The sequence below is a fragment of the Purpureocillium lilacinum genome, assembly GCF_023168085.1.
Source record: "Purpureocillium lilacinum CBS 284.36 DNA, scaffold_2, whole genome shotgun sequence".
Classification (NCBI taxonomy): Eukaryota; Fungi; Ascomycota; class Sordariomycetes; order Hypocreales; family Ophiocordycipitaceae; genus Purpureocillium; species Purpureocillium lilacinum.
The window spans coordinates 4,468,229-4,486,394 of NW_027072112.1; the positions used below are offsets into that span (position 1 = coordinate 4,468,229).

At 58.8% G+C, this 18,166-nt stretch overlaps 7 protein-coding genes across 7 annotated transcripts; 4 read left to right on the forward strand and 3 right to left on the reverse strand.

Annotated features, from left to right (window-relative positions):
* Window positions 1-840: 840 nt before the first annotated feature.
* Window positions 841-1,404, forward strand: PLICBS_003106 (uncharacterized protein; the record flags this gene model as incomplete). The annotated part of the gene is made up of 1 exon (XM_018322841.1): window positions 841-1,404. The coding sequence occupies one exon, from the start codon at window positions 841-843 to the stop codon at window positions 1,402-1,404; it is 564 nt and encodes a 187-aa protein (XP_018178071.1).
* A 266-nt stretch (window positions 1,405-1,670) lies between these two features.
* On the reverse strand, window positions 1,671-2,040 carry PLICBS_003107 (mitochondrial inner membrane organizing system component; the record flags this gene model as incomplete). Its single annotated transcript, XM_018322842.1, has 2 exons — window positions 1,671-1,868; window positions 1,963-2,040. The coding sequence occupies 2 exons, from the start codon at window positions 2,038-2,040 to the stop codon at window positions 1,671-1,673; spliced, it is 276 nt and encodes a 91-aa protein (XP_018178072.1).
* Window positions 2,041-2,451: 411 nt separating this feature from the next.
* Window positions 2,452-6,599, forward strand: PLICBS_003108 (uncharacterized protein; the record flags this gene model as incomplete). Its single annotated transcript, XM_018322843.2, has 3 exons — window positions 2,452-2,454; window positions 2,506-5,812; window positions 5,866-6,599. 3 exons carry the CDS (start codon window positions 2,452-2,454, stop codon window positions 6,597-6,599), a joined length of 4,044 nt encoding a protein of 1,347 aa, XP_018178073.2.
* An 88-nt stretch (window positions 6,600-6,687) lies between these two features.
* Window positions 6,688-7,887, reverse strand: PLICBS_003109 (3-dehydrosphinganine reductase; the record flags this gene model as incomplete). Its single annotated transcript, XM_018322844.2, has 3 exons — window positions 6,688-7,479; window positions 7,568-7,699; window positions 7,768-7,887. The coding sequence occupies 3 exons, from the start codon at window positions 7,885-7,887 to the stop codon at window positions 6,688-6,690; spliced, it is 1,044 nt and encodes a 347-aa protein (XP_018178074.2).
* Window positions 7,888-8,955: 1,068 nt separating this feature from the next.
* Window positions 8,956-12,631, forward strand: PLICBS_003110 (uncharacterized protein; the record flags this gene model as incomplete). The annotated part of the gene is made up of 3 exons (XM_018322845.2): window positions 8,956-11,532; window positions 11,590-12,032; window positions 12,094-12,631. 3 exons carry the CDS (start codon window positions 8,956-8,958, stop codon window positions 12,629-12,631), a joined length of 3,558 nt encoding a protein of 1,185 aa, XP_018178075.2.
* A 1,020-nt stretch (window positions 12,632-13,651) lies between these two features.
* PLICBS_003111 (uncharacterized protein) lies at window positions 13,652-15,608 on the forward strand (the record flags this gene model as incomplete). Its single annotated transcript, XM_018322846.2, has 2 exons — window positions 13,652-15,065; window positions 15,121-15,608. 2 exons carry the CDS (start codon window positions 13,652-13,654, stop codon window positions 15,606-15,608), a joined length of 1,902 nt encoding a protein of 633 aa, XP_018178076.2.
* Window positions 15,609-15,987: 379 nt separating this feature from the next.
* On the reverse strand, window positions 15,988-17,057 carry PLICBS_003112 (uncharacterized protein; the record flags this gene model as incomplete). Its single annotated transcript, XM_018322847.2, has 3 exons — window positions 15,988-16,836; window positions 16,911-16,943; window positions 17,028-17,057. The coding sequence occupies 3 exons, from the start codon at window positions 17,055-17,057 to the stop codon at window positions 15,988-15,990; spliced, it is 912 nt and encodes a 303-aa protein (XP_018178077.2).
* Window positions 17,058-18,166: the final 1,109 nt, after the last annotated feature.

Below are 18,166 nucleotides of genomic sequence, written 5' to 3' on the forward strand. Positions count from 1 at the left end.
GTTGAGCACCGGTTTGTTTGCGAGATGGAAAAGCTGGCAGGTTCACGAGCGGAGCGCAGAAATAAAAGTCGGTCTCTGACCCCAGTCCACCCACCCCCGGCTCACGTGACTCTCATCCCCCCCCCTGGTGAGCAGTGCCCACTCTCTGGCGCGGAACAAAACCAGTGGCGGCCCAAATTTCCGCTTCTTCTTCTTCTTTTTCTCTTTATCACACATACATTCGCGCACGATTAATCAACCGATAATGAATCGCCAACTTGCTATCGGTCATATTTGCGTGCCAGAGTAAAACGGATTCGGTTTCTGCCGTTTTTGGGCGTGCCCTCTTACCAGACTTTGCGGTTCGCCGCGGAAGAGGGGAGGGCGGCTCAACGACGAGATGGACTTTTTGATTGTCTCGACGGCTTGGTGGTGCTTCCGACATGCCTTTGCGCTGGGTATTTTGTAGTAAATTTGTAGGATTGGGCTGCTTGCGCGTGATGTTTCAGTGTGCCTGAGCCATTGGCGATGCGACCACTCTTACGGTACTGCCAGCTTTGGTTGTGCTGATTGAAGCTTGGCGTCGTGCCGTGCGCCTGCCGTGGCCATGCTCATCGCTCCTGCCAGAGTGTGCGGATGTGATGTAGTTCACTGTCGCGATGCGAGCTCTCGTTGCAGGCTTGCATCCTCTAGCTTCAATGCCAGCATCAACCTTACGACCTAGTCCGTTTGTTGTATCAATATCTGAACCTATTGCCCTCTGCAGACATCTCGGTCCAATTCAGTCCACGACGTCGAACACCTGTTTCACCGCACCTTGCAGGAGTACGACCCTACACGCATCGCCATTCAAACAGCACCATGTCCGAAGAGGGACTTCTGGCGCAAGAGATCATAGTCATTGCATTGTCCGTCCTGGTACTCGTCGCGCTGCTCGGCTTCCTCATCACCTTCAATGTCACGGCTGGCGATTTACGGCCCCAGCGCTACAGGGATACCGGGCAGTGGGTGAACTCCCGCAAGGAGGCAGCCAGGGTCATCGATGCCTTGCAGGAAGAATCCTTCATCGAGAGCGTGCGGCGGCGCAGCGTTACACTAGCGGAAGACCTCAAGAGAGAGCTCATGAGCCTCAAGCGCAAGATGTCCATGTCGACGCCGCTCCTCGAACTCGAGCCACGACCCGAAGACCTGCGCGTCACCAACGCGCTGCAGAGTTTCACATTATCGCCGGGGCTGCAGATGACGCCTACGAAGTCTGGTGACACGCAAGATGTGGTTGAGAACCGCACCAGAGACTCGTTTGCGCTGACGACTGGAAGAGAGTCGCTCGTCGCCATGGAGAGGAAGAGGTCGACCCGTTCGACGTCCGAGTGTGCAAGCTGTGACCTGGAGGCGCAACATGATGACGATTCGTCCTCGCCGTGAGTCGGATTCGCAGCACCGTACGTTAGCTATCACATGTCAGAACCTGAGTAGGAGAGAGCCAAGATGCTGAAGGTGTTGAACGCGGTGGTGAGAGTTCCAAGCTAAGCAAATCGCCTCAATTGACGCAAGTCTGTTTCCTACAAGCTTGCGACGCAGTCTATGCCGTCCTACTCGCGCATCCTTGCCCAATTGCCATGTTGTAATTTGTACATCGTTGAACGCTCGTTCGTGCCGGACGATCCGTCGACCCAGTCAGCCCGCCCACTCTACGCCTTTTGCTTCTTGAGGTCCCGCGCGGCCTGCTTGAGGCTGTAGTTGCACTCCTCGTACGCGCGACCGGCGCCGAAGCCGACGCCGACAAAGGCCGGCCATGCTCTCCGCTTGAACAGGAGGACGGAGAAGACGACGCCGAAGCCGAGGCCGAGGGTGGACTTGACGAGGAGGTTGGAGAGGCAGCGGTCCCACTGTACGGTTTGACGCGGTGTCTAGTCAGCACAATGCAGTCCTCCAGAGATCGCGACGGGGTGTGAAACGGCACGTGATGGCGCTGTCATGTACCTTCTCGTTGAGCAGCGCCTCGCTCACGGGTCGGGAAATGGCGCTCGGAGGCGGACGAGTGACGACCGTATCGGACATTGTGACGGTAGTGGATGCTGATTTCCTGAGAGGCAATTAGGTCCGGCCCGCAAGCGGGAGTCGATGGCAGCGGCGCAGCGTACCTGTGCGTGGGAATTGGTGAGAGTGAGAGCTCGCAACAGCTTCAACTCGGCATGCGGTCGGTGATGTCAAGCTTCACGAAAAGCAGTCGGCCATGCGCTGGGGGACCAGCCGAAGGCGGTGAGGGCGCTAGTGCCGGTTTGGGCGGCGCGGTCGCGGCAGAATTTTTGGAAATTTTGGCGGCGGCGCGAGCATTGTCGCGGGGCGGGTTCCAGCTTCTCTGCCCAGCAGCCGTCTCACGCAGTCTTCCGTCGTTTTTCATGATTCGCGGTGCATTCGTTTAGAATTGGCGAATATACACATGGGGATGCTTCGAAATCAACCGACACAATGGTATGAGGCTCAAATGCAGAGAAAGCACTCAATACTGACGGCGCCGTTTAGACCGATCTCATCAAGACCGCCAGAGGTCTTGACCAGACTGGCCCGGGGGACAATGGACAGAACCTGCAGCTTTTGTGGAATTGCTTGGCTGCAGCTTCGGAGGGCCAGTTTCACGCCGCCGAGGAGAGCAGCCTGCGATGGCTGCTCAAATCCATGAACGGCTCTTCTCCGAGCGCAGAGCTGCTGCGTCGCTACCCGCTGACATGGACCATCCTCGACTGCGTCTTCCAGCGAATCCCTCTCTATTCTCTTGCCAAGTCGCTGGCCGACAGAAAGTTCATCGCCGTTCTGCAGCAGACGTTGAAGGACATTTCAAAACCCGTCGCCACAGCCGCCTCCGCAACGCCGCCGAAACGGAAACGAAGCCCCAGCATCCGGTTTGACTTGGCCGATTTGCGATCTCACCACGGCTGTCTGGAGACGTCGCAAGAGCTATTCAAGACGCTCAGAGCGCTGTTGCAGCGGCTCGAGACCACGACTGAGAGCTTCTCCCGTGACAAGATTGGAGCGGAACACATCAAGTCCCTATTCGGCACCTCGGCCGCCGATGCCACCACGATAGCTGCCCCGGCTCTGGCGATATGCGGCCATCTGTTAAGCTCCGACGTCAACCGTGACATTGAAGACGCCGAGAACTGGGTACAAACAATTTCGTGGATGTGGGACCTCCATCTCCAGGGACGGGATGATGTGCTCGAGGTTGCGAACCGGCTATTCAGGCCGTCCGCGATAGTACTTGCCAAGCTCGGTGGATTCTCGTCAACCGAGTCTGCAGACGTGTCCGACACTCTACGAAACCGGTGGACCAGCGACCTCATGTCCCTCATGCACCGCAACCTCATTCTCCCTGGCAGGGCTACCTTTGTCAACTTGAAATCATTCGAGGCATTCGCCAATGCTCTGGAAGTGTCCAAGGACATCATCAATCTGTCAGGGCCTGCTTTGTATCTCCTGTCGTCTAGCGTCTCTAGCCATGTGGCCGAAGGCGAGCAGCGCAAGGGCAACGTCGAGTGGATTCAACACGTTTTCCAGGCCATCGAGCACATGATCAAAGGCCGGCCCGATCGAAGTGTGCTGATGCAAGCAATTCTGAGCCAGGCCATACAACGGTCTACGTCCGTCAATGTCCGCGACCTACGACGTGTGTGTCGCGAGTATGGCTTGCAAGGGGCCGAAACCGACTGGCCGCTGGTATCCAAGGCGGCAACATGTGACCCGGACATCTTCCAGCTCTCCGACGAGGGTGCGGAGCTGCGGAGAGAAGTGTGCAACCGGACCATGACTGCGACTGGCGACGAGACGGAACGCGACGCTGTTTTGAACGTCGTCAAGGCGATCCGGGATGGGTTCCAAACTCGGCGCGACTTTCCAAGCTTCTTGCAATTATGGTTTGAGCAGCTATGCGAAGCCGAACGACAAAACCTCGACGGCAATTCGCCGTGGTTCGGACTGGCACAGCAGATGATGCGGGTTGACTCAAAAACGTCGTGGATGGAGACTGAAATGTCACCTTCACAACTTGTAGGTCTGCTTTCATGGGTCGAGACGCAAGACGCAAAGCCTCAGCCACGATCGACTTGCGTGTTCACAAGCATGATTGCGCAGGCCGTCAAGAGCGAAGGCTTTGTTGACGCGGTTGGGCGGAGGTTGTTCGACATCGTCTCACCAATCAAGAGCTCACCTGCCACGGCTCTCAGATGGCGAGTCACGGCTTGTACGATTTCGGTGGCGACGCCAGATGAGAGGTCCACGATCTGGGAATCCGTCAAAGACCGTCTGTCTAAGATTTTGAGAAAGTCACCCATCGAGAGCCTTGAGACGTATGAGGCCTTCAAGTGCTCCTACGCGGCGTGGGACTCTATGAGTTCTGATGGCGAGCATGTCGCCGGGCCTGCATCTTTGGTGGAGCGATTTACGCAACGCCTTGCCGACGAGATGGCGTCAGGCACTGAGAACAAGGATGACAACCCGCTGAAGGTGGACGACGCGACGGCCTCAAGGCTGCAGTTCAGCGCAGCGTACCAGCCATACCTAGCTTGGTACCTGTACGGGTCAAGCAGATACATCAAAATGTACTCGACGAAGAAGGGAGAACTCCCTCAACCCTTAGCCAATGCGCTGTCGACACGAACGGCCAGCGTTGATGAGCTACGATCGCTATGGAACGGACTGATTAGCAACGACGACAACCTCAACGACACCAAACTTGGGAGAGATCTCGTTGATCGGCTGATAACGGGACTAGACAGTCCGGAAAAGGAGAAGAGCTGGCCGGGAGCGGAGGCACAGCTATGGATTGCCACTCTAACAGCCATTCCGGTCGATGTCTACAGCCGAACGCAGCGTGAGCGGCTCATGGCTGTGCTCGGAAAACGACGAACAAAGATGGCCAAGTCTCCGAAGAGAACATCTTTAAACGCTTGGAGGCTTGTATTGGACCTGGCGACGAAGATGGCAGGGCGCCCGACTTTCTACGAGGACATGAGCTTCAGAGACTTGGTGGAACTCGCAGGCGCCATGTCCGGGTTGTCTCTTGAGGATTCAGTTGACAGCGGGGCCGCTCTCGAGACCGTGAAACGATTTGCCGGTATGGCTTCTGCAACAATACGACAAATGGCCGAGAATATCGACGCACGAAGCTTGGCCTACTTCAAGGATGCGGGCGCCTTTGTTTCAGACTGCGAAAAGTCGGCACCAAAAGCAGGTGGCAAGGGCGCGGAACCTCTGTTTACCACGTTGCTCAAGGCGCTGGTGACAGAGCTCATGCGGTCGCCCAACTGCCAGAATCATGAACAGCTAGGCCCCCTGGCGGGCCAGGCAAAGAATGTCCTGGCGAGATATATTATGGCCATCGTCAACAACATTGCCTCCGAGAAGACCCCCTTGGCAACTCACGACGCGATTGGTGATTTGGGCCTCTACGCCGCCGTCGATGCGGCGGACGCCGTTGGAGACTTTGCGAGCTTGGCCGGTGGTGTCAAAGCCTCTCACTTACGCAAGCTTGAGAAGCAGTGCAAGGACGCCATGAAACAGGGAGACTTGCGAGGGTGGAAGCTGCAGATCTTCATCCAGACGTATCTGTCGGCGCAAGTGGAGGGAGCCCTTCCAACCACTTACGATGGCCTTGACAAGCTACCGTCTCAACTTCGGGTTCCCCTTTTGAAGGAACTTGTCATCGGCGTGACGAAGCACATGAGCACCTCTGCTCGTTTCGACTATCTAAGTGTGCTGCTCGATGAGTTTGAAAGGGGCTGCGACACCGACGGCCAAGTCATTGCCATCGAGACCGTCGTCGACCAGCTTCTTGGTACGTAACATGCCTGATTCCGATAGATACGTGCTCATAACTGACTTATATAGACCTCACCAACGTGCAAACCAATGGCGAATTTAGTCTGGCGGCGGCACATACTCAGTTGGCTGCCTGTCTCGCTAAGCCAGTTGCCAACGCCTCCTCCATCTGTGGCATCCTCCGCGCCTTGCTGGAGAAGAGGCCACAGGCCATGACGCAGTGGAACATCGAGCTCACCTTGAGCATTGCTTGCGACTTGACCTCCCCCACATCCAACCAGTCGCACGTATCGTTCCCCTGGCTATGCAGGCTAGTTGAGGTGGTCATCAAGAAGCACCGGCTCCGCCTCGAGGGCCACTACCACCTCCTACTCAGCACACTGCAGGCCCTCATGCAAGCGCTAGTAATCAAGACACCATACAGTACCACCAGCAGCGAAAACTCGCAGGAAACAAACGCCCACCGCTACGCCCGACTCATCACCCTCATCTGTGAGCCCACTGCGGGGGCCGTCTCCCGCTCACAGCTGCACAGCGCCCTCGATTCTGCGACTGACGCGGCGAAGAGATCCGCCGGCCGGCACATGTACATGGTGCTGATGCAGTACGTCAAGCTGCAGCTTGAGGAGAATGTGCCCGGATCCGTCAGGGAGGCGTTGGAGCCCGCCATGAACTCCATCTTTGACATTACGACGCCGGAGGGGAGGAAGATTCTCAACGACGCCCTGGACGCCAGCGGGAGGACAATCTTGCGAGAAATGTACAAGCGATATGTCAAGTTTGGCAAATGGAGCGGCGTCTAGACAGGCAAAGAGCTGTACTGTAGTCATTAGGGTATCTCGATACGGCCAGAATATATCCCGGCGTGTAAGTGTAGTTGTCAAGGTTACTTTAAGCTGTGTGCTTCTTGTATGTGCTCGGATGACCGTGCTTCTTGCCGTAGCCCCTGATCTTGCCATGCATGTCCATCTGGGCGAAGATCCACGCGATGGGCGCGAGCCAGGCTCCGAGGGTGTCCACGACCCAATTGTTTCGGAACGCGCCCCCGAGCGTACCCCATTTCATCAAGCTGCCGAGCCAATTGACCGTGATGTAGTAATCTCCCCGCTCGAGTCCACGGATCGCCATCTCGGCGACCTCATCCGGGGTCTGCTTCGGGTCTGTCTCCTCCAGGACCTTGGTAATGCCGGGCTTGCTGATGTTCTCGCGGTCATAGCCCGGCGACAGGATGCTGCCGGGGAAGACGGCGTGCACCTTGACGATTTGCGGGTACAGCATGGCCTCCTGGGAGAGCGTGTCGGCGAGGCCGCGGATGGCCCACTTGGAGGGCGCGTATGGCGCGTACCCGGGGATGCTGTAGAAGGCGACGACGCTCGTCGTCATGACGAGATGTCGGGGCTCTTTCTCGATGGGCGCGTCGGGGGCGAGCCACTCGCGGAAGACGGCGTGGGACATCTCGGCCGTGCCGTAGAAGTTGACGTCCATCTGCTTGCGCAGCGAGGCCATGTCCATGTCCACGAACAGCTCCGGGATGGAGAAACCGGCGACACACCACACGACATCGGGGGAGCGGCCGTTGTTCCATTCGCGGGCCTGCGCGAGGAGGGGCCCGGCGTACGAGGGGGCGGATACGTCGGCGGAGATGTAGTGGAAACGTTGCGTCTCGGGGTTCTTGGCCGCGGCCTGGAGGAAGCGTACCCGTCAGCATCTACCCGAGCCGCGGTTTGGGAGGATATACAGAGAGGAGCTAGATATAGAGGGACGAGTGTACCTTGACGCTCTGCAGGGCGGCCTCAAGCTTGGCGGCGCTTCGGGAGACGAGAATGAGGTTGGCGCCGCGGGCGGCGAGCTTCTGCGCGACGGAGAGCCCCATGCCTTCGGATGCGCCCGTGATGAGGACGGTCTGACGAAGGCCTTCCTGTCAGCATCGGGAATTGCGTACGCGCGAGGGAGCAGGATGGCTGCACAGACCTTGCCGTCGACGGGCATCTTGTTGCCGCCAAAGAGTCCCATTGTCGATGCGATGACGAGCGAGAGCACAGCGGGTATGAGGATCCAGAGCGCGGTGCTCGTCGTGATGGTGATGTCCATGAAGGAGGCGCGCGCGGGCGTCGTAGAGGCTGTGGCTCGAGCTCAGGTCTGCGAGGAAGAGAGCGGCTTTGCGGGCTATTTATCCCCTGCGTGCGGCTGTAAGCAGCAGGGCCGGTGTGAGATGGGCTGATTGATCGCCTTGAGGCTGCTCAGCACGAGGGGTAGCTCGAGGTTCGACAGAGGTAAGCTTGGAACAGAGGCTGCCGGTTCCTGAGTTGCTGCCGGACAAGTGGGAGCTTCCTCACTGGAAGACGCAGGTGGGCTCCAGCTGGATGGACCCTAGCCTAGGGCCCCAGGTGGTTGTGGTGCCTGCCCTGGCGAGACCGAGACCACTGAATTGGGACCCAGTGTGAGGTCAGCTTACATTGGAGGGCCAGAAACCGTTTCGTGGCTGGATTTCATGAGACTCCACGGCGTCGCGGAACATGCGGCACACGTACAGACAGCACTTCGTATGAAGGGCAGTATTTCTGGTTAGGAAATTGCATCGACTATGACATGGAAGAAACGAACCTTGAAATGAAATGGTGACGAAATTTACTGCGAGGAAGGCTGGGAGCTACGGGCTCCTTGTTGGCGACTTCTTCCATGGTTGCAGCTGCAGGGCTGCGGGCTGCAGAGCGGCCTGCTGTCCCTAGGTACTGTTCAAGGTCGCCGCTATGACTTCCAAAGTTCCAGTTCCAGGGCTGCTGCTGCGGCTGTCAGGCCCGTCGTAACCCCCGGGCCGGTCCCCCGCGAAGGACGCGGTGCCTGGGGGCCCCTGGCCGCCCACGCCCGAGCTCCCTAGGTGGGAGCTCGCTTCCATGTGCGGCTGCCGTCATTAGCGCCACCCACTCCTCCAGGCTCCCGCATGTGAACCTGGCAGCTACACCTCTCCCATCAACAACACGCCCGCACAAGGGCAGCAGAATCGCGCCCTGACTGCAACGCAACCCCGTACAAACTACACTTTCAACACTTCATCCGACTGGCTTGCCTGGTCAAGCGTTTCCCTTTATTGACATCGCTAACAGAATCTGTATCACCAAGTTGGTAAGGACATAACATGTCCTTGACCCGGTGGGCGAGATGGCTGCGGGCGATGATGGTGACGGCGACAACGGCAAGAAGCTGAGCGTGCCTAAATTCTCTTCCTTCAAGCCAAAGCCAGCGCCAGAGGGCCGGGGAGAGAATCCTCCTGCCAAGAAGGGAGAGCGTGGAGGCGACGACAAGAAAGAGCTGAGCGTGCCCAAGTTTTCCTCTTTCAAGCCAAAGGCTTCATCCCGGGACGACAGCGAAAATCTATCTGCCAGGGAGCAGGATCGCGGAAGGGACAAGTCTCGTTCTGACGACCGCCATCGGGACAGCCATCGTCTTGAAAGACGCCATCGTGACGACTCTCGTTCTGACAACCACCGTCGGGAGAACCACCGTTCTGAAAGACGCCGTCGGGAGGACTCTCGATCTGGCGACCGCCATCGGGACGACCCTCGTCATGAAAGACGCCGTCGCGACAGCCATCGTTCTGAAAGACCCAAACGCCACCGGGAGGACTCTCGTTCTGAACAGAGTCACCGCCGCCATCGCTCGAAGCGTCGCCGCGGAACCTCTTCGGGTCGTGACGAAAGCTCTGAGCCAGAGAGCCGAAGGGCCTCCCGAAAGGATGATGAGAAACCCCGAGAGGGTAGCCGACGGTTGGACAGGGCTTCTGACAAAGGCCCCGTCTCCGGTGTTCCTGGTCTTTTTGTCATCGACACCAAAGGCGACCCGCTGATTCGAAAGTATGGTCTTGATCGTTCGAAAGTCCCAGCGTTTCGTCGATACGGAGGAGGCCGTGTCCTCGGTACAGATGGTCGTTTAGTGATCCACTACGATGGTCCACAGGAAACTTTCAGCCTCGTGTTTCCCGGCGAGAGGGGTCGATCGCTCGCCAAGGATGGACTACGGTCAACAGGTTGGCAGAGTCGTAACCCGGTTAGGATGCGAGCGCCCAAGCACGATGCTGCGGAAGAGAAACCCGGTGATTACATTTCCTTAGAGGGCACCCGAAAATCCAAACGGCAAAGTGAGAGCGAAGACTCTTCCGACGATGAGCAGCCTGTGTGGCGGTCCATCAAGGGCAAAGCAACATCGGGCCAGATCATCAAGAGCGATCCGGATGGCGATGAAGGCGAGAGCTCTGCCGAGGACTTTGACGACACGGAGGGCGACAACCCGTTGAAGTGGAAGTCGATTCTCCTCAACAGACGGGTCAAGGAGCATCCAGAGGACATCGACTCCTGGATGGAGCTGGTCGATCACCAAGACGACTTGATGCATGCTGGCGGGATCATCGACGGGAGGACCGCTGACGACACGGCACATAGCTTCTCCGAAATCAAGCTTAGCATGCTCGAGTCGGCCCTCCCGCACGCGACAAAAGCCAAGGACCGAGAGCGAGTCTTGGACGCGCTCATGCACGAGGGCAGCCAGATCTGGACCAGCAAAACTGCGGCCAAGAGGTGGCACGATATTTCTGCGGAGGAGCTCGAAAGCTTCGCTTTGTGGAAGACGCACCTCAATTTTGCAATGTCCGACATCAGTACGGTGGACTATGACACTGTGAAGCAAATGCTTCTGGACCGTCTGCACAGGGTTGTGGCCCGGAATGGCCTTTTTACGCCGCAAGATATTCCCCAGGCCATCTACGTCTTTCTGAGAGCCACACGGTTCATTCACGATTCTGGCTATCAAGAGCTGGCTATCGCGGCATGGCAGGCGCTGCTCGAGCTCAATCTCCTCAGACCGAACCAGAGACTAGGCCAGGCCGAGGCCCTAGAAGCCTTCGAAGAGTTTTGGGAAAGCGAGGTCCCACGGATCGGCGAGGCCCAGTCGCTCGGGTGGAAGCATTTTGTCGAATTTGGCGGAGAGCCTCCGGCCGCAGCCAAGGCCAAACAAAGCATCGATCCCGAACTATCCATGGACACGTATATGTGGGGTGTCCTTGAACGTTTACAGGAGCGACAGGCCAGGATGCCAGCCAGAACACTGGATGATGGGACCGACGATGACCCGTTCCGCATTGTCATGTTTTCAGACCTACGGCCGCTGCTCTTTCAGATCCCCGCCACGTTCTTGCCCACCGTTTACGAAGAGCTCATTGACTCTTTTCTTCTGTTCTGCGGGCTGCCCCCTGCCTTCGATTCGAGCCTGTGGACGACCATGGCTCAAGGCGACCAATTTCTCGCCGCCGCGGGAGCTAATATCGAGCAGAAGCCGGCGTGGGAAGCCAAGGAGGGCGAGGAAGGGGAAAAGATACAGAGAAAACACCCACGCCTTGCCAGCGGTTTGTCCCGTGCCAAGCTGTCTCCGGGACTGCTTTTTGGCGGCCCCTCATGGTTCCAACATCTGGACCACGCAAGGCACCAGGGCGACTTTGACATGTCCTGGGTCCAGAACACGCTGAAGCAGCTTGCGCACTCAGGGACCGCGCCGCGACTTGCACTGTATTATCTTGGCGTTTGCTTTGCCAGGGAGCCGGAATCGATCCGGAAGCCTGCCAAAGCTCTGTTGAAAAAGTACCCTTGCGAAGCAGAGCTCTACGACGCCTATGCCCTTGCCGAGTACGCCAATGACGACGAAGATGTTGCGATCAAGGTGCTCAGCTCTGCGACCTCATCGAAGCATGTATGGTGATGCCACTGCCCGCTATAAAGTCCATGGTGCTAATGTCGGGATGTATAGCTTGCACCGGCCTCGACTGTATGCTCACTTTTGAGGACGTGGAGCTGGATCGAGCTCGATAACGGGAATAAGTGTTCAGCGACGAAGAGGCTGTGTGCCTGCGTCGACGAGTCGTTCAAGCGAGCCCGGCTCAACGACGAACAAGTCTCACCGACAGTCATTCTCAAGGCCAAACAGATGCTCAAGTCCCAGGCCGAATCCTGCCTGTATGGGGGAAAGGCTGAGCAGGCCAGCGTTCATCTCGAGTGCTTGATCCTGCTGTCGTACCTGACCGACGTCGGAGGTAGCGAGCCGGCATCGGAATCTCAGGGAAACATAGCGGCCGCGATGTTTACGCTCCAGGACCTGTCAAAAGAAGTCGTCGCCTTAGAGGGAGGTTTGGCGATGCACGAACTTATGCTCCAATTTGCTGCCAGACTGTTGTACTGGCATGCTAGCAAGGGGTACGATACGGCCACATGGTTCCCCCGCCGCGCGGCAACACTTCACTGACAAAGCGTGCAGACCATTCCGGCGAGTGTTTTTGCGCGAACAACTGTCTTCCTTCATCGAACGGTTCCCTCGAAACACGATATTCTTGTTGCTATTCGAGTGGACCGATGTCAACTTTCGCGTCATCAACGAGACGCGGAATGTCCTCGATGACAAGGTGCTCGTCAAGGGGACGGATTGCGTGAGCAGCCGCATCTTCTCCATCCAGTACGAGATGGCTCAAGGCAATGCGCACAGCACCAAAGCTGCTTTTGAGAGAGCGCTGAAGAGTGATGTTTGCAAATCCAGTGTTGGACTGTGGATTGGTTATGTGCGCTTTGTCTACTCCCAGAAACAGTGGCTGCGGCAGCCAGCGAGGGACGTCCTCTATCGGGGGCTTAAGAACTGCCCGTGGAGCAAGAACTTGTTGATGGAGGCGTTTGGGACGCTGGTGCGGGATATGAAGCCGGATGAGCTGCTTTCGGTGTACCGCGAGATGACGTCCAAGGGGATGCGGGTGCACGTGGACATGGAGGACTACATGGCCAAGACGGCCGAGAGGCGTGCGTGAGAAGCGCCGCCGGTGAAGCGTCAGATAGGTCGCGGTGTCAGAATAAATGTTTGAATACCCTTGTATACCCTCGAGACGAGACGCAGGCCTCGGTGCAAGAATGGCTTGAATTCGGCAATCACAGTGAAGCACCGAGTTGGACTTGTAGCCAGAGCACCAGAGAACAGCGGACTGGAGGCACGAGAGCAGACAGCAATCAAAGGTGACCCTGGAGCCGTCGGTATCTGGCGGAATCCCTTTGCCAGTCTTCGCCAATTGCGATTGTGAAGGTGCGAGAGTGGCATGGCCACGAGTCGCGACTCCTGAGCGAGAGTGGGTTTCTACCAGCGGCCTGGACCCTTCCACCCTGTTTGGCGGCCCCGGTTCAGCTGGACAGGCTAAGGTATTTCTATATCAGGCGCTGATCAAGAGGATCCTCCCGTGCCCCTGCTGCTAGCTTGTGGCGCCAACCCACCTGTGGCCATCGTGCCTGGATTCGGTGCGGGAGGCAACCCAGCGCCAGGCAGTGAGTGGCTTGCGGCGCGGGAAGGCACTGAATCAGGGCAGCGGCTGAGGGTGACGATTTGCGTGCGCCGGGCTGTTTCAGGATTCATTGAGTCCCATCAGCACCAGCCCAAGGCGCTGTAGGTAGGCACTGGAACGTGGCACTCGCAAACAGGGTCATCATTAGCGGTGGCTCTTTGTCACTCTGCTCTGTCTGTGGCTTGTCGTTGGAGCGTTTGACTCGTCGAGTGAGGCACTTGGACGGCGGAAGGACCAGCGCACCGTCATCAGCTCCTTCCTGTTGAATTGCAGTCCAACTCACCCACCGACCGCGAGCTGCCGCTAGCCACGTAGCTACGACTCACGAGACTCACGGGACTCACGACCGACTACCCCCTGGCGCAGAGTCACGACGTCAACTCTGGCTTGCTCACGGCATTGGGCCATTAAGCAACCCCGCCCATCTCAGTCACAACTCAGACCTGCCCGCCAACCACACCAACTAAAACGCGGACCTGTACGTCCGCTGCGCACGACATGACGCACCCCGACCAGCCGCTCGACTCTCTCCGCCAGGCCGGCGGCGGCGCCAGCGAGACGGTCCGCGTCGTCAAGACGCTCGGCGAGCACACCATCCCGTACCTGCGGCAGATCTTCGAGTCGCACGCCGGCCCGGACAAGACGTGGACCGCCGCCCAGGTCAAGACGTTCATCCAGCACGTCCAGCAGGGCGACGATGCCACCCCCGCGGCGGCCCACCTGCTGGGCCAGGCCACCGTCGACTTCAACGGCTTCCTGGCGTACATGACGTCTGCCGACAGCGCCATCACCGCCCCGTGGCAGAAGTGCGACCTCTCGTGGCCCCTCGCGAGCTACTACATCAGCTCCAGCCACAACACGTACCTCTCGGGCAACCAGCTCTCCAGCGATAGCACGACGGCCGCCTACACCAACGTGCTGCTGAGAGGATGCCGCTGCGTCGAGATTGACGTCTGGGATGGTGACGAGTCTGACGCGGAGAGCTCTGCCAGTAGTGACTCTGAAGATGAATCCAACACTAAAGTCGGCAAACCCAAGGCAACCAAGCCGAAGACCAAGAGGAGCAAGCTTAGCATGCTCAAGGACAAGCTGCCCGACTCGCTCTCCGCCAAGCTCGAGAAGACGAGCCTAGGCAAGAAACTGGAGGCAAAGGACGGCCACAAGGTCGAATCGGTGGATCAGCCCGAGGTGGCCATGATCGAGCCGAGGGTGCTGCATGGCTACACGCTGACCAAAGAGGTCTCTTTCCGAGACGTGTGCGTCGCGATTCGGGAGAGCGCCTTTGCCGTCACGGATCTGCCGCTCATCATCAGCCTCGAGGTTCACTGCAACGCGGAGCAGCAGGCAACCATGGTCAAGATCATGAAGGAGGTGTGGCAGGGGTTCCTTGTCGCGGAGCCCGAAACGCCTGCTCACTTGCTGCCCAGCCCGGAGGAGTTGAGAGGCAAAATCCTCATCAAGGTCAAGCACGTCCCTGCCGATGCTGCTGTGCCAGAGACATCGGACAGCGGCGAGGACGACCGCGTTCCAACCGACAAGACCGGGCAGCCGAAGAAGTTGCCCAAGATCATCCAGGAGCTGAGCCGACTTGGTGTCTACACACAGGCTGTGTCGTTTAAGAACTGGACACAGCCCGAGGCCACCAACCCTATGCACATCTTTTCGTTATCGGAGAACAAGTTCCTCGACCACCATGAAAAGTTCGGAATGGACCTGTTCAATCACAACAAACAGTATTTGATGCGGGCGTACCCCTCGGGCCTTCGCATCTCGTCTTCGAACCTGAACCCTCCCGTGTTCTGGGGGTCCGGCACGCAGGTCGTGGCGCTCAACTGGCAGCAGACAGACGAAGGAATGATGCTCAATGAGGGCATGTTTGCTGGCACAGGTGGCTACGTCCTCAAGCCAGAAGGTATGACCCTGTTCCACCACATGCGATTGTCTCCGCTAACAATGAACGACCGAAGGCTTCCGCCCCAACCTCGAGTCCAAGCCCTCTCAGGTTGCGACGATTCCTCGGAAAACCCTCGCTCTCAACATCACCTTCCTCGCAGCGCAATCAATCCCTCTCCCCCACGACAACACGACTGTCAAGGGGTTCAAGCCGTACATCAAGACGGAGATTCACGTCGACGCATCCCACCTGTCCCCGCTCAATGACGGCCACGGCCACGAGAGCGAGTTCAAGGAGCGCACGCGAACCCACCGCGGCTGCGACGTCGACTTTTCCGGCGAGAAGGTTTCCTTCAGCGGCATTGGCGGCCTCATTGAGGAGCTCACGTTTGTGCGCTTCACGGTCCGCGACGACGAGATTGGCAGGGATGACCTTGCCGCGTGGGCGTGCGTCCGGCTCGACCGCCTGGGTCAGGGCTATCGATTCATCCACCTCATGGATGACAAGGGTGCCCTGACGGATGGCGTGGTGCTCGTCAAGGTCGAGAGGATACTGACGTAGAACGTGAGGGGTCCGCCGACCCGGCACGGCGGCAGCAGTAGTCGTCAGTGGCACCGCCTCATGCGGGCTAGCCACCGCAGCAGGCATGGGCACTCCGCCAGCGGGTAGCCGATGTACGGCATCCATCATGCCATGGATATCACCAGCATGAATTTTGACGCAAATGAGCGCAGCATCATAGTGCATATATATTCATATTCATAGCCTTGATTGGCTTTGGTTACTTGGAGTGCGTTGGAGACCGTATCGTACTGGCGCACTCATACCAGACATGAGAGATCCTTGCCCAAACAAGTCATTGCACCGCACGGATTAAAGAATCATGACTGTCAACGTGCGGCGGCACGCATCCTCCTCCCCCTCCTCCATCATTATCCTTTTAGTAGTCGTTGCCGCCCCTCTCCTCGCGCTTCTGGTGGCCGCGCTCCTCGAGCTTGCTGCTGCCGAGGATGCCGCCGGCCTTCTCCATGAGCTTGCCGACGGTGCTGTCGCCGCCACGGTTGTTGTCATCGTCGCGGTCGCGGCGGCTGCTCGACGAGCCGTAGGTGTCGCCGCCAGAGGAGCCATAGGTGTCGCTGCCGCCGGTGCGGCCCGACGAGCCATACGAGTCGTCACCGCCGGACGAGCCGTAGGTGCCCGTGCCGCCAGTGCGGCCAGAGGAGCCGTAGCTGTCGTCGTCGCGGCGCGACGAGCCGTAGGAGCCACCCGAGCCGCCGAGGGTGTCGCTGCCGCCGGTACGGCCAGAAGAACCGTACGAGTCGCTGCCACCGGTGCGGCCAGAGGAGCCGTACGAGTCGTCACCGCCAGAGGAGCCATAGGTGCCGGTGCCACCAGTGCGGCCGGAGGAGCCATAGCTGTCACCGCCAGTGGTACGACCCGACGAACCGTACGAGTCGTCATCGTCACGGCGGGACGAGCCGTAGGACCCGCCGCCTAGGGTGTCACTGCCACCAGTGCGCCCGGAGGAGCCATAGCTGTCACCGCCGGTGGTGCGTCCAGACGAGCCGTAGCTGTCGTTGTCGCGGCCCGAGGAGCCGTAGCTGTCGCTGCCACCGGTACGGCCTGAGGAGCCATACGAGCCGCCCGAACCGCCAAGAGTGTCGCTGCCCCCGGTGCGGCCAGAGGAGCCATAGCTGTCGCCGCCACCGGTGCGGCCGCTGGAACCGTAGCTATCATTGTCGCGGCCAGACGAGCCGAAGCCGCTGTCGTCGTTGCGGCGGCCGGAGCTCTGAACGAGTGTGTGTTAGTGAGCTGCTTGGCTGGGGCTGTGGGCACTCAGCTCAGCTGAGATCGATGACTTACGTAGCTGTCGGTGTTGCCGTAGCCGGAGCTGGTCTGGAAGCGCAACTGTGTCAGAAAAGATGCTTTCTCTCGCGGGAGACACCAATTGACAGCATTGACAGCATTGAAATCACTCACGTTGTCGTTGTCGTTGTCGCGGTAAGACATGGTGAGTGTGTGTTGGTGAAGAGCGGGCTCAGTGAGCTGGTGTGGGGTATCTGGTATGAAGAGGGACTGCGCCTGGAGATGGAAGAGGGACTTGGACTGAGCACGGCAGATAGACTCTACGGCGGGTGGGAAGCGTCTCTACTTAATACACGAGCTGCCGCAAGCCAAGCTCGCGAGCAGACAGCATCTTGGATGGAGCGCGTCGAGGTGGGAAGCACGCCACTGAGGCCTCTTCGGGCATGACGTCCATCGTGAACTCCGAAGCGCAGCGCGGCAGGCCTGGTCGAGCTGAAAGCTACTCCAGCTTGGGCCAGCTCCCCCACGGCCGCAGATGTAGTAGCCCGTTCGCAGAGCAGGGGTGCCAACCGAGGGGACCCATCATCGGCACACCCATCCGCGAGAGTTTCCAGTCCGCGGGACAACCGGTTTTGGTCGTGTAACCGCGCCACAGCGACCAGCATGGGAGGGCCGGAGGCTTCAAGCTTCTCACTCATGTCGCCACTGAGCCGCATCGTCTTCCATTCCAAAGCAGAAGCGAACGATGGAGCCATGAGCAGGCGATATGATGTCAATTGACTGGATCGGCAGAAGCCTTTGGGGAGCTTCGTCATCTCTCTGCCGCGCGACGCGGGGTGGGGGGAGGCCCAGAGCTTGTTGGGATGATGCGATGGTTTCCTAGCGGGGTTACAATGGACCCCTCTTGCCCCTCCGGGCCAGCTACTGGCTGCTCGACGGGAGACGGACGGGCGGGTGGCTTCGAGTCCGTGATGGCGATGAGGGGGAGACTGGAAATGGGCCGGCTGGCGGTGCTCAGTGCTATGCTAGTAGTATGAGGCCTGGGCCCGGTTTTGCGCGATGCAGGGAGCGCCGAGATCGTGGCTGAGGGATGTATCATGTATCTTTTGTCCATGGCCCAACAGCTCGGATGGGGTCTGCGGGCAGATGTACCATGACGAGACGGGCCAGAGTCTCGAGACGCTACTGCGGCCGCAGATCCCATGGCGCGTTTCTCGCCTATGTGCCGATGTGCTGATTGGGAGCGGCGACGCCAGCTTTGGCTGGCCGCAGGCGCACGCCGGACGCCCAGTGGCAGACGCATCAACGTCAGC